We start from the raw sequence: 13,414 nt of genomic DNA, 5'->3' as shown, positions 1-13,414 counted from the left end.
GACTTTGTCTTAGTCCGTTGTGGTAAAGAGAACTAAGTTGAAAGGCGAGGCTCTCAATTCACCAGTCTATCTATGTTCATACCACAAGCCATGGGTCGTGACCGAAAGAACAAGATCCCGGATACAAGCGGCCGAAATGTGTTTCCACCGCAGGGTTTCAGGTCTCTCACTTAGAGATGGGGTGATAAGCTTGGTTATCCAGGAGAGGCTCAGTGTTGAGGAGCTGCTCCTCTGCATTGAGAGGAGCCAGACGAGATGGCTGGGACATCTGATCCAGATGCTTCCCAGACACCTCCCTGGTGAGGTGTTCCAGGAACGTCTCACCGGAAAGACACCCCGTGCACGACCCAGGACACGGATCGTGTCTCTGTCTCTCGGGTGGCCTGGAAATGCCTTGGGAGCCCTCTGGAAGAGCTGGATGAAGTGGCTGGGGAAGGTCTGGGTACCCCTGCCAAAGCTACTGCCACCGCGACCCAACTTGGAAAAGTGGAAGATGAGATGAGATGAAAACATCCAAAGAACTTTCCGCCATACTAGACATGTTTGACCTCTCACAACATATTAGGAATCAAACTCACACTCCGTGTGCCACTAAGTTCATGGGGACTGTTGCTGTGCCGCAAACTGTGAATCCCAAGACAGTTCATGTAAATTTGGACAATTTCACTTTGAAAATCGAAATTGGCATTAATGCTGTCGCTTCTGCTCAAACTAAGACCATCCTGAGGTGACCTAGGATACCGTGGAGGAAGACATTGTTGGTCAAGAGCTCAAAATCAAAATGTACAAAAGCAGAATGTAAGTGGAGAAAAACTAAACTCCAAATTGACTATAACCTCTACAGACAGCGTCTTTGAAATTTTAACCAAGAGCTAGTCAGGGCTACACAACAACACTTTTCTGAAATCATCGGTAAGAACTTCAACCACACTCTCACTCGGTTTGCTGTGGTTGATGGGCGACAAGCTAAGTCCCCAACCCTGAATCAGATAGCCCCAGAAATTGTTCCAGGTGATAAATCCAATGAGTATGCCTGTTATTTTAGTGAAAAAATACAATCCATCAGGTCAAATGTGAGCACAAATTAGCAAAATGATAAAAAGATTCAGGCGGCATGGTGGCTCAGCTGGTAAAGCGGAGGCCTCACGGTTCTGAGGACCCGGATTCGATCCCGGCCATGCCTGTGTAGAGTTTGCATGTTCTTCCCGTGCCTGCGAGGGATTTCTCCGGGTACTCTGGTTTCCTCCCACGTTCCAAAAACATGGAACATTAATTGGACACCCTAAATTGCCCCAACTCACATTGTGAGTTCGACTGTTGTGTTTCCATGTGCTCTGCAATTGTCTGCAAACCAGTTCAGGGTGTACCCTGCCTCCTGTCCGTTGAACATTGGGATATGCTCCAGCACTCCCCGCGACCCTCATGAGGATAAGCAGCAAAGAAAATGGATGGATGGATAAAATGATTCTCCATCTGAACCCACCCAGGGAAAACGCAATTACATTGTCAGAATTTTATAGAGTTGACCAAAAAGTGGTAGTGAAAAGGGTTCCGCAGTTGAAATCATTAGCCAAATCATTAGATTTTTTCTAAATTATTGTGAAGTCAGTGTTACCAGATTTGCAGCAAATAATTGTTTATATAATAGTTATATAATAATGGTTTATATAATAATTATAGATTTTACCATCTGAAGAACATAGAGAGTGAAGGCTTGCATTTGTCAAGTAGAAGAGGAGAAGCTCATCGATTTTTTTTTAGCTCACTTGACAATCGGAACGGTCTTCTGATTGGACTCCCTATAAAGAGCATTAAACAACTGCGGCTCATTCAGAATGCTGCACCTTGGGTTCCGAGCATTACAAAGAGGTCTGAACATATCACTTGAATTTAAAGTCCTTAAACTGGCTTCCAGTCAGCTTTCAAACCAATTTTAAAGTTCTGCTACTGGTGTACAAATCACTAAATGGTTTAGGTCCTGAATGTATGAAAGAAATGCTGACTGATTAAAAACCCAGTGTGCTCTGAGATCGAAAGACTCAGGTCAAATAGTGTAGTGTATAGTCCAAGGCAAAGCAGTCAGCTATTACGCTGCAGCCAAATGGAATAAGTTACCAACATAGGTGACGTCAGCCCAAATGTGACATCTAGGTTGAAAACTCTTCTTTTTTTCCTCATACTTTTTAGGGTATTTCCATTTTTTTAATTTGTCTTACACCATACGCTGTTTTAATTGTACTTTTATTATCAATTTTTATATATGTATATTTATAATTTTTGCCTTTATTTTTTGTGACATTTTTCCCCTGTTTTAAATATGTAATTTTTTTGTATTTGAATGTTTTTAATAATGTAAAGCACATTGAGTTATCTTATGTATGAAATGTACTACAGTAATCCCTCGTTTTTCTTGGTTAATTGGTACCAGAACCACCTGTGAAACGTGAAATACCACAAAGTAGTGGGGGATGTATGTTTATGTCGGTACCAGAATGTTTAAAATATGTAAACAGTATTTGTAATTTGGCAGCACGGTGGTTTAGATGGAAAGCGTTGCCATCACAGTTCGGAGGTCCCGGGTTCAATCCCGGACCTGCCTGTGTGGAATTTGCATGTTCTCACCGTGCCTGTGTTGATTTTCATTGGGCACTCCGGTTTCCTCCCACATCCCAAAAACACGCAACATTAATTGGATACTCTAAATTGCCCCTAAGTGTGATTGTGAGTGGGGCTCTTTGTCTCCCGTTGACATCTGGGATAGACTCCAGCACTCCCGTGACCCTCATGAGGATAAGTGGCCAAGAAAATGGATGGATATTTGTACTTTGCATATTTGAGACAAAAAGTTTAGTTAAATCTTGAATTATAAAACCTTATAAATATAATATAGACAGTATTATACATATATAATATTAATTATAAAACACTTACTGTATTTTATTACTGGATAGTTACCATTCACCACTCGGAGACTTCTGCTGGAGCTGCCAGAATGTTTAATCAACATTACAGCATTGATACATTGCATACTTGAGACCTCAATCACAACAGTACAAGTGTCTAGTTAGCAATAACAATAAAATAACATTTTTATTACAGTACAGAAAGTCACAATCAAAGCAAACGCATGGTGTCTTCTCGTGTAGTATGGGATGTCCGCGGTGGATTATTGTGATGTGACATGTGCTGTTCTTCCATTTCGCTGCTGTGGCGCCCCCTACTCAACAAGAGGAATTTTTGCTCTCGAGGACAACTCGGGATGTGTCTCTCTCACCATCTCCAGCCCGTTTTGGCCAAATTGCCAAAAATCCTCTTTATTTTCTTAGAGTGGTTCGAAACGTAACAAACACAGCAAATGTGATAAATAAAGCAACCGTGAGTAAATGTATGCGTATTAAGCATAGCAAAAGAACATTCAAAGCAAAGCAAAAGAGAAAATATGAGATAATTTTATGTACAATTAAGCCATTTAATCCAACACCCTGTACAACAACATAACACCGTCAAGACAATTGCTAAACTCGACAGCTTGTACTATATTGTAGTACGCTTCTGAAATTTTTCAAACCAACCTTTGCTTACTGAAAAGCCTCATCTTCAAGGGGTTGAATGCTTTATTGCAGTTTCAACATTTACATACATACATTTACAACATAATTTTTTATGTGGCACGCTGCTGATTCATTCACGCCATTATGGCGCCACAAAAGTGCAACTTCTGCCATCTTTGATCATATCCAAAAGTTTTACTTTTTTGATGATGATCATCAGCTTCCTCTTCCTCAGACACTGGGTGTTTTTCTGCGATCCGCTGTCCACAAAGCAAACATACTTCTCTTTTGGAACAATTCTCTTATTTTGCATCTTACTCTTGAGCTTAGGAGCTTCGGTCGGAGCTTTAAGATGAGCGCTTTGTAGGACTTTTGAACGAGAAAGGTTGTAATGCACACACTAACAGTATTCAAAATGACATAGAGGACGGAGGAGGGAAAGAGAGAGTTGCTGGGTCGCGCTTTGATGATGCAGCCAATCGGCGACAAAAAGCCGAGCTGGCTTCTTAAAGTGATATAGTACATACTGTAAGACAACCTGGCTTTTTTTGGAGGGGGGGGGCACAATGCACCTAATTCGTAATAGGTAAACTGCGAAGTAAAGAGGGATTGCTGTATATAAGTAAATTTGCTTTGCTATATTAATTGAATACACTAAGAAAACAAGATGTATAATGTTCAAACTGATGAACATTATTGTTTTCATGTCATCATCATATAATTTTATGGGTGCAACATGTCCCCCCCTCCAAAAAAAAGGACAGAGTCATGTTCAGCACTGTGTTCTATCACCTTCTCTTTTAACAACATTTAATAAATGTTTGGGAGCTGGGGGCACTAATTGTTAAGGCTTTGTAAGTGGAATTCTATCCTCATTCTTGCTTGATCTACAGGTTCAGGTGTTCAACAGCCCGGGGTCTCCGTTGTCGTATTTTACGCTTCATAATGTGGCACACATTTTCAAGGGGAGACATGTCTGGACTGCAGGTCGGCCAGTCTAGTACCTGCACTCTTTTACAATGAAGCCAGGCTGTTGTAACATGTGCAGAATGCGGTTTGGCATTGTCTTGCTGAAATAAGCAGGGGCGTCCATGGAAAAGACATTTGCTAGATGGTAGCATTTATTTCTACATAACCGGTATGTACCTTTCAGCATTAATGCTGCCTTCACAGATGTGTAAGTTACTCGTGCCACTGGCACTGACACAGCCCCATACCATCACTGATGAGCTTTGATTTTGAACTTTTCATCGATAATCTCTGCAGTGAAAGCAGGGAGCAGGTGGAGGAACTGTTGTGGCCGTGCTGTTACGTGAAGTTTTTGAGAACGACATACAAATTGACTGGCTGAGACTATTGATTACATATGCTCAGATTGCACACAAATATTAAAACACAAGTACTCACCTTAAAGGAGGCAGCCAAGAATGTAAAAAGCTGGCTGAACGTTGGCTTGTACAGTAGATACTTGTGAGGATTTTCCCGTTTGGCAGGCTTCTCAGTAGGTTCCTGTGGAGAAAGGAAATGCGCAGTTGTCATGTGAACCCTTTGGGATGACCTTTATTTCTCTATAAATTGGTGATAAAAAAAAGTGATCAGCTCATCACGACAATGTTGTTGTTGTTTTCCTTTCGGCTTGTCCCTTTCGGGGTTGCCACAGGGTATCATCTCAGATGAAATGAATAGTTTTAAATCAATATCCTACAAACAATTATGTCTATACAAGAAACTACAGTGGTGGGTGGAAAAAGAACGTGAATATTCGAAATTCGTTTTTCCTCACGGGCTGAAAGACAAATTACATTCTCTAAAGTCATATGAGCTTATTTGGGTCAACACTCTTACAGTTTAGCACAGGGGTGCTCAAGGCAGTCGATCGCGGGACGACGTGCCCAAAAAAAAAAAAAAAAAGACGTCAGCCGATGTTCCCTGTAAACTGCGCATGTGCGCAATTGTGCACCGCTGATGCAGTCTCTTCGCAGATATTGTGCGTTGTGTGCAAAAAAAAAAAAATCCAATGCAAATTGAAAGTATAACATACAGCTATTCAGTTTGTGGCATTTTGCAATGTAATTCAATGAGTGAGAGGACTGGTTGTTACATCCAAAGGCACAATTCACATACGTACTGTAAAAAAAAGAAAAGAAGCCACTGGTTTCTTTTAGACACCACACGGATCTTTCTCTCACAACGACCGCTGCTCCCCCACACACACTTTTTCTATGGGTGACCATACCAGTGGCATGAACGGCCAATATATATATATATATATATATATATATATATATATATATATATATACACAATCACCTATATACCCATATATAGTGCATGTTTATACCGTAAATATATATACAGGGCGGCACGGTGGAGAGACTGGCTAGATCATTGGCCTTACAGTTCTGAGGACGGGTTCAAATCACGGCCCCGCCTGTGTGACCTATGTGAGGATAAGCGGCTCAGAAAATGACTGGTTGGATATGTGAAAAAGTATTTGCCTCCCCTTGATTTCTGTTTTTTTTATTTTTACACATCTATCACACACACAAATGTTTGAAAACATCTAAATAACCCAAGGAAATAAAAAATCTTTACGACCTTCTTTGAAAAAGTAATTGCTCCCTGAACCTAATAATGGATTGTGCTACACTTGGGAGCAATAACTGACATTCATTGTCACTTTTTCACAGCATGGTATACATATATATAAAACCCTTCCTTGAGCAGTCACCTTATAGTGGTGGAGGGGTTTGTGTGTCCCAATGATCCTATGAGCTAAATTGTTTGGGGGTTCACGCCACTGGTAGGGTCACCCATGACAAACAGGTCCTTGGTGAGGGACCAGACAGACAGACTTACTTCTGTCCTAAGTCTAGCCTCTAAGTTAGCCTATCCATTATCACTGCAAACAGGAAGGGGCTCAGAGCTGATCCCTGATGCAGTCCCACCTCCACCTTAAATTCCTCTGTCACACCTAAGGCGCACCTCACCATTGTTCTGCTGCCATCATACATGTCCTGTACTATTTTACATACTTCTCTGCCACACCAGACTTACGCATGCAGTACCACAGTTCCTCTCTTGGTACTCTGTCATAGGCTTTCTCTAGATCCACAAAGACACAGTGTAGCTCCTTCTGACCTCTGTACTTTTCCACTCAATCCTCATCCTCAAGGCAAATAATGCATCTGTGGTACTCTTTCTAGGCATGAAACCATACTGTTGCTCGCAGATACTTACTTCTGTCCTGAGTCTAGCCTCCACTACACTTTCCCATAACTTCCTTGTGTGCCTCATTCTCTATATTTCTGTACAGTTTCCACAGTTCTGCACATCACCTTTGTTCTTAAAAATGGGGACTAGCACACTTTTCCACCATTCTTTTGGCATCTTCTCTCCTGTTAGTATTCTATTGAATAAGTTGGTCAAAAACTCCACCTGTCTCACCTCTTTCCGAAAAGCCGCACGGCATTCTTCCTTCCTCAACTTCCACCACCTGATTCTCTGCTCTACCATCTTAATGTTCCTACCCGCTACCAGAGTCATCCGACACACCACCATCCTATCGTGTCGAGCTACACTTTCTCCCACCACAACCTTACAATCAGTAACCTCCTTCAGATTACATCGTCTGCACAAAATATAATCCACCTGCGTGCTCCTACCTCCGCTCTTGTAGGTCACTCTATGTTCCTGTGTCTTCTGGAAATAAGTGTTCGCCACTGCCAATTCCATCCTTTTTGCGAAGTCCACCACGATCTGACCCTCAAAGTTCATTTGCTAAATGCCGTACTTAGCCATCACTTCTTCGTCACCCCTGTTTCCTTTGCCAACATGCCCATTGAAATCTGCACTAATTACAACCCTCTCTCTCTCTCTCTCTCTCTTCTCTCTCTCTCTCTCTCTCTCTCTCTCTCTCTCTCTCTCTTCTCTCTCTCTCTCTCTCTCTCTCTCTCTCTCTGGGATGCTCAGGACCATTTCGTCTAGTTACTTCCAAAATTTCTCTTTCAACTCAAGGTCACATTGTACTTGTGGGGCATAGCTGCTAATCACATTAAACACAATACCCTCAATTTCAAATTTCAGCGTCATCATTTGATCGGATACTCTTTCCACCTCCAAGACATTCTTAGCCAGCTCTTCCTTTAAAATAACTTCGACTCAATTTCTCTTCCCATGGTGAGAGGCAGAGTGCTGGTGTGGGTATACTTACTCCCCTCCAACACAGCGCTGGAACGTTTGGGTAGGTAGCCTTCCTTTGCCTTCAGGGGGAGGGTGGGGGGTGGGGGGTTTAGAGACAGGTCCTGACTGTTATTTGTGCCTATGCATGATCCAGCATTTCAGAATTCCCAACCTTTTTGGAGTCCTCAGAGGGGTGGGAGAGAGTGGTCCTGCTGGGGACGGCATCGTTCTGTTGGGGGAATTCAATGCTCACGAGAACCTGTAAAGGCATGATTAGGAGGAAAGGCTCCCGAAACAGAACCCAGGTAGTGTTCTGTTATTAGCCTTCTGTGCTCACCATCAAATGTACATAAACACCATGTTCAAGAGTTAGGGTGTTCACATATGCACTTGGCACTAGGAGGCCCAAGATCGCGGTTCGATGATCAAATTTGTGGTTGTGTCATCAGACTTGCGCCTGCATGTCTTGGAACAGTTGGGTAAAGAGAGGGGACTGGAGGGTGTGTTCTAACTATGGCCCTCAGCCTCCCTGGTAAGGTTTATTCAGGGGTGCTGGAGAGGAGAGAGCATCGGGAAGTCGAATCTCATATTCAGCAGAAGCAGTGTGGTTTTCGTCCTGGCCGTGGAACCATGGGAGTTCACCCAACCAGTCTTCATGTGTTTTTGTGGAGTTAGAGAAGGTGTTTGATCGTGTTACTTGGTAAGTCCTGTAGCGGGTGGTGGTACCTCGGGAGTATGGGGTACCAAACCCCCTGATATGGGTTGTTTGGTTCCTGTGTCACTGGTGTAAGACTTGGGTCCACATTGCGGGCAGTACGTCAGACTCGTTTCCTGTGAGGGTTGGACTCCGCCAATTCTGTTCCTAATTTTTATCGACGGAATTTCTCTGATTTGGTAGTCTCAGTATTGCATCTGTTTTTGCAAATTATATCACTTTGTTGGCTTCATTAAGTCGAAATATCAAACTCTCACTACAGTGATGTGTAGCGGAACGTGAAGTAGCTGGAATGAGAATCAGCACTTCTAATTCTGAGACCATGGTCCTCCTATCGAAAAAGGGTAGTGTGCTCTCTCGCTGTCAGGGATGAGATTCTGCCTCAAGTGGAAAAGTTCAAGAATCTTGGGTTCTTGCTCAGTAGTGAGGGAAGAATGGAATGGGAAATAGAGAGACTGATCAGTGCAGCCTCTGCAGAGATGTGAACTTTGTATCGGTCTGTTGTGGTAAAGAACTTAACTCTCTCTTAGAGATAGGGTGAGAAGCTTGGTCATCCAGGAGGTGCTCAGAGTAGAGCAGCTGCTCCTTGACATTGAGAGGAGACATTTGAGGTGGCTGAGGCATCGCCTCCTTCTTCTGGTCCCTGACCTGGTATCAGCAAAAACGAGGCAGCTCTGGCAAACCCGATCATCCAATAAATAAATCCTGCTGAATTTAAACCTAACATTGTGAATACTTGATGTGGGACGCCCCTGGTGACGACTTCAGTGGACAAAGAATCATTCTTTGAAATCTTAGTACCCAAATTGGAGCCGTATTCATTCGCATTTGAAGGAGCGTGGCCTATTTTAGCCTAATCTACCTTGCTAACAACAAGACGCATCAGTAATCAAATATTTACCGAGGAGGAAAACATGAATCACTAGTACCTACACGACCTGCAAAGCCTTCGTATCATATACAACGAGGTCTGTGAGTACTTATAGTGAGGAAGCTTGACAAGTTGAAAGACCGACTTAAAGTCGCCGCCCGGCTCAGACTACCTTTGATTAGCTGGCTAACAACGAGACGCATTTGTGATCAAACTGTTGCTGGTGAAGAAGCATCGAACGTGAGTAACTGCATAAACTTGTTCAACCAACCCAACTTGTACAACGAAGATCGTGAAGACTCAACCTGCAAATACTGGAGTGAGAGCCACTGGTTTGAATCTCTTTCATCCCCATATCCTTTAAAACTACATATCCTTTACATTTTTCATTCTCGAACCCTCTTATCCACATACCCTTTTAACTTTAACATAGATTAGGTTCTATGTGAATTGTGTATCCTATGTGTTGACGTAGTAGTTTTTTTGACTATCTGCAGCCCTTTAGGGAACACAATATTGTACGACCTGTAGGCCGGTACCAAGCCCAGATAAATGAAGAGGGTTGCGTCAGGAAGGGCATCTGGCGTAAAACTGTCCCAAACAATTATGAGCATTCATCAAACAAATTCCATAACAGATAGGTCGTGGCTAAATATGCCCGCCCCCGGCACTATTAATCTGCAAGGCGTAGGGAGAAATTCATATAATGTAGGTTGAAGGCAAAAAAGAGGAAGAAAGCAGCAAAGAAGAAAGGCTTTAATCCAGGCAGATAGACAAGCAACTCCACTGATCTGGTCTGGATGCAGGAGAGACTTCCATTCTCGTCTCGACCTGACCAGCCACACCAGTCGATGTCTTCAACTCCAGTGTGTAAGCCCATAGTCTCCCGAGACTTGGATGACAAAGAAGAAACATGACACAAAAATTATTAATGTTTTCCAATGCTGTAAAAATGTGTGGAATAAATAAATCACTGAATGTTTGTGTCATAGTTTGCAAAGCGTGCTTCTTTGAGCTCAGCATGGCAGGTGGCTGTCGCAAACAAATTGGCAAGTGTGTGATGGACCTGAGAAGAACAGAGGATTCAACGGTTCTAGGACCACATCATTTGCTTTCATTGCCGGTATGGACGGTCTGCCTACATGTAGTGCTGAAAAGTTGTCAAGTCAAAAAAAGAGTCATGCAGAAAGACATTTCTAGGGAGGGCATACTACGAGGGGATACGGCATGTGCAGCCGACTACACAGTTGGGAGTGAATATGTCACACGCTAGAGAGCCCAGCTTGCCCAATGCCACAAATGGAGTGAAATTAAACGCCTCACAACACCAGAGAAACTTTAGTGAAACATTGGATGCTCTCCCTGATAGTTATAGGAAAATGAAGAAATGTGCATTTGGAGTTAACCTCTGCAAGCACACATTCTCAAACATGAACTAAATTAAATCCAAATACTGTAGCAACCTCACAGATGAGCTTGCAGTCATGTTTCAAGATTAAAGTTACATTTTAATTGACATTTTACGTGATGCCTGAAAGTAGAAGTTACATTGAATGGGTAAGAATACAATACTGTCTTGGGCAGATTTTCATCAACAAAGTTTCTGTGTTTATAAAGTAATTTCTGATTTTTGTCAGTATATTTTTGGAATGACACAGGGATATTATTGTGTTTTGTTGCTTAGGACCAAGGATGTCTGTGATGTATTCTCCGTGTCAAAAGAGGATGCTTCATTTTTTTTTGTTTTGTCTTTGTGTCTATGGCCACCATTAGGGGGAATGAGAAGATGATGATGCATTTTTATTAATAAAAATGAAATTATTATTATTTTAGCAGTATTCACCTCGTCTTAAAGGCTGCTGTTTTATAACTGCAGCCCGTGTTTTAATACACTGTCTGTTGCCAGTAAGGAGGAGAAGAGTATAGGACAGCATTTTATTGCCATGGGGAGGTTTGAAATTACAGGAGGCACGTTCCATTTATTTTAATCCTCAACATAAATGTCATAAAAATCTGTTTTCTTTATTATACTTCTATAATTCCATCAATTCAATGAAAACAATAGTGAAAGCATCAATAATGGAAGTTTAACTTAAAACACCATTGTACAGGAGAATTGTCACAGTGTATCATTCCAGGATATGCTGCAGGAAAAATAAACATTTAATCATGAATGCTCATTATGTCTTTGGAGAGTGGGCTAATACACCCTCTTACAGAAAATGTTGCCTTCATATGTGCTGTTACGTTCTTAAACGATTAATTCAGAAGAACTAATCTTCTTAGAGAATGAAGTAAACTGAATCCATCCATCCATCTATTTTCTTATCTGCTTATCCTCACAAGGATCACAGGGGTGCTGGAGCCTATCCTTTCTGTCAATGGGCAGAAGGCAGGATACACCCTGAACTGGTTGCCAGCCAATCACAGGGCACATAGAGACAAACAGCCGCACTCACAATCATACCTAGGGGCAATTTAGAGCATGTATTTGGGATGTGGAAGGAAACCAGAATGCCTGGAGAAAACCCATGTAGTTATGAGGAGAACATGCAAACTCCACACAGTTGAGGCCGGGATTGAACCTGGGTCCTCAGATCTGTGAGGCCAACGCTTTACAGCTGTTCCACCGTGCCGCCGTCAACTGAATCACTTTATGAAATGATTCGTTCTTTTGCTTGGCCGTCGCCCGACGGGGACTGGCGAGTGAATTGCCTTGGAGCGGAAAAGCAACTGTTGAAGCATTCCGTCACTCACCTCTGAATATTCAGCAAATGACCATTGAGCAGCCAGCATGCAGGCGGGGGTGGGACTGATTTGCAACTCGCCAGCGATGTCACTCACTTCAGTGGATGACGAATGAGCAGCCAGCAACAGACAGCGCTGTGCAGGCAGAGGAGGGACTTAAGTGAACTGAGTGTCGTTCAGTGAACTGGTGTACTAAAAAACTCAAGTGTTATTTGTTCAGAGGAGGGGCTTGAGTGAACTGAGTGATTTATCCAGTGAACTGGTGAACTCAAGAACTGAAGAGTGATTCATTCAGTGAACTGGTGTAATGAGGAACTGAAGGGTAATCCGTTCCTTGGAGATCTGCTTAGGCACAACGCACAAGTACAGTAAGGGATTCCTTTTCAAGAGGACCGACATACAGCGCAGTGACCATACTCATGAGTGATTTTAACCGCAAATCTTGACTTTTTTGAGGGTATAGCTTAGAATCGCAGCCATTTCTTCAAGCTAATGGTGAATTTTGAGTCAGTCATGCTCGTCATGCAGTCAGTCTAACCCGTAAATGAATAATAAAGTAAATACGAACACACACGCCGTTCCCTCTCTAACTCTAATGAAATCAATCAATCAATCTTTTTTAGATTTCATGCTAATAATAATAAAAATAAATTAAACATTTGACATTTCTCAAGAGTCGCTTTCCACTAATCAGATGAAAGTAACAGTAAGGTGAGTGAGCAGGAAGCCCGGGTGGCAAAGACTGGTGTTCACGATGCTGTGCACTGGAATGGAGAAAAGTCAGGCCGGCTGGCGAGAGCCTGGATGGAAGTAAGGGGACGCAGAGGGATGGATTTTTAAATCTCCAGGCCTTTCCTACCTTTCCTATACAGGGCTACAACAATGCGTATACAGTATAGTGCTTCAGTGGATGTGTTGAGTGAACGTGAACATCAGGAATGGATCATAATTGAAGCACTTAAATTATTTTATTATATTATTATCTCAAACTTTTGAAGGAACTGATTCGAGTCATTCAGTACTGTCAAAAGAACTACTTTACCCGTCACTAGCCTTAATCATAAGGATTATAGAAGACTTCTAATTTTAATTTTGTTTTAAGTTTGTTTTTTTTTTTTTTTTTGGTCCAAAATTGCTCTTTCAACATTTTCAAGAATGTTGAGAGTTACTTTTAAACAACAATGTCCTGAACTTAGATAGACTTAATAAGTCATTTAAATCAAGTTTCCAAATACATCACAGTCCAGAATCTGCTTGGGTCAATCAGATCCTCCACACCCTGGCCACCAGCTCTTCCAGCTCCTTCCATCGGGTAGCCGCTACTGATCAACTCATTTCAAAACTAGT

General features: G+C 42.3%; 1 protein-coding gene across 3 annotated transcripts in view; it reads right to left on the bottom strand.

Moving 5' to 3' along the window:
• The window catches only part of scai (suppressor of cancer cell invasion), a 188,826-nt gene that overhangs the window by 67,649 nt on the left and 107,763 nt on the right, over nt 1-13,414 (bottom strand). For 2 of the 3 annotated variants that reach the window (XR_009792230.1, XM_061800572.1), the window contains exons 10-11: nt 12,077-12,202; nt 4,959-5,060 (exon numbers count right to left, since the gene is read on the bottom strand). Coding sequence is in view for 2 of the 3 variants with exons in the window: in XM_061800572.1 (XP_061656556.1) it covers nt 4,959-5,060; nt 12,077-12,202 (228 nt within the window). In the remaining variant the exon portion in view is untranslated. The remainder of the gene's footprint in view (nt 1-4,958; nt 5,061-12,076; nt 12,203-13,414) is intronic. The other variant, XM_061800573.1, reaches the window with a different exon arrangement.

The sequence above is a fragment of the Syngnathoides biaculeatus genome, chromosome 17, assembly GCF_019802595.1.
Source record: "Syngnathoides biaculeatus isolate LvHL_M chromosome 17, ASM1980259v1, whole genome shotgun sequence".
Lineage (NCBI taxonomy): Eukaryota > Metazoa > Chordata > Actinopteri > Syngnathiformes > Syngnathidae > Syngnathoides > Syngnathoides biaculeatus.
This window is presented reverse-complemented; position numbering and strand designations above follow the sequence as displayed.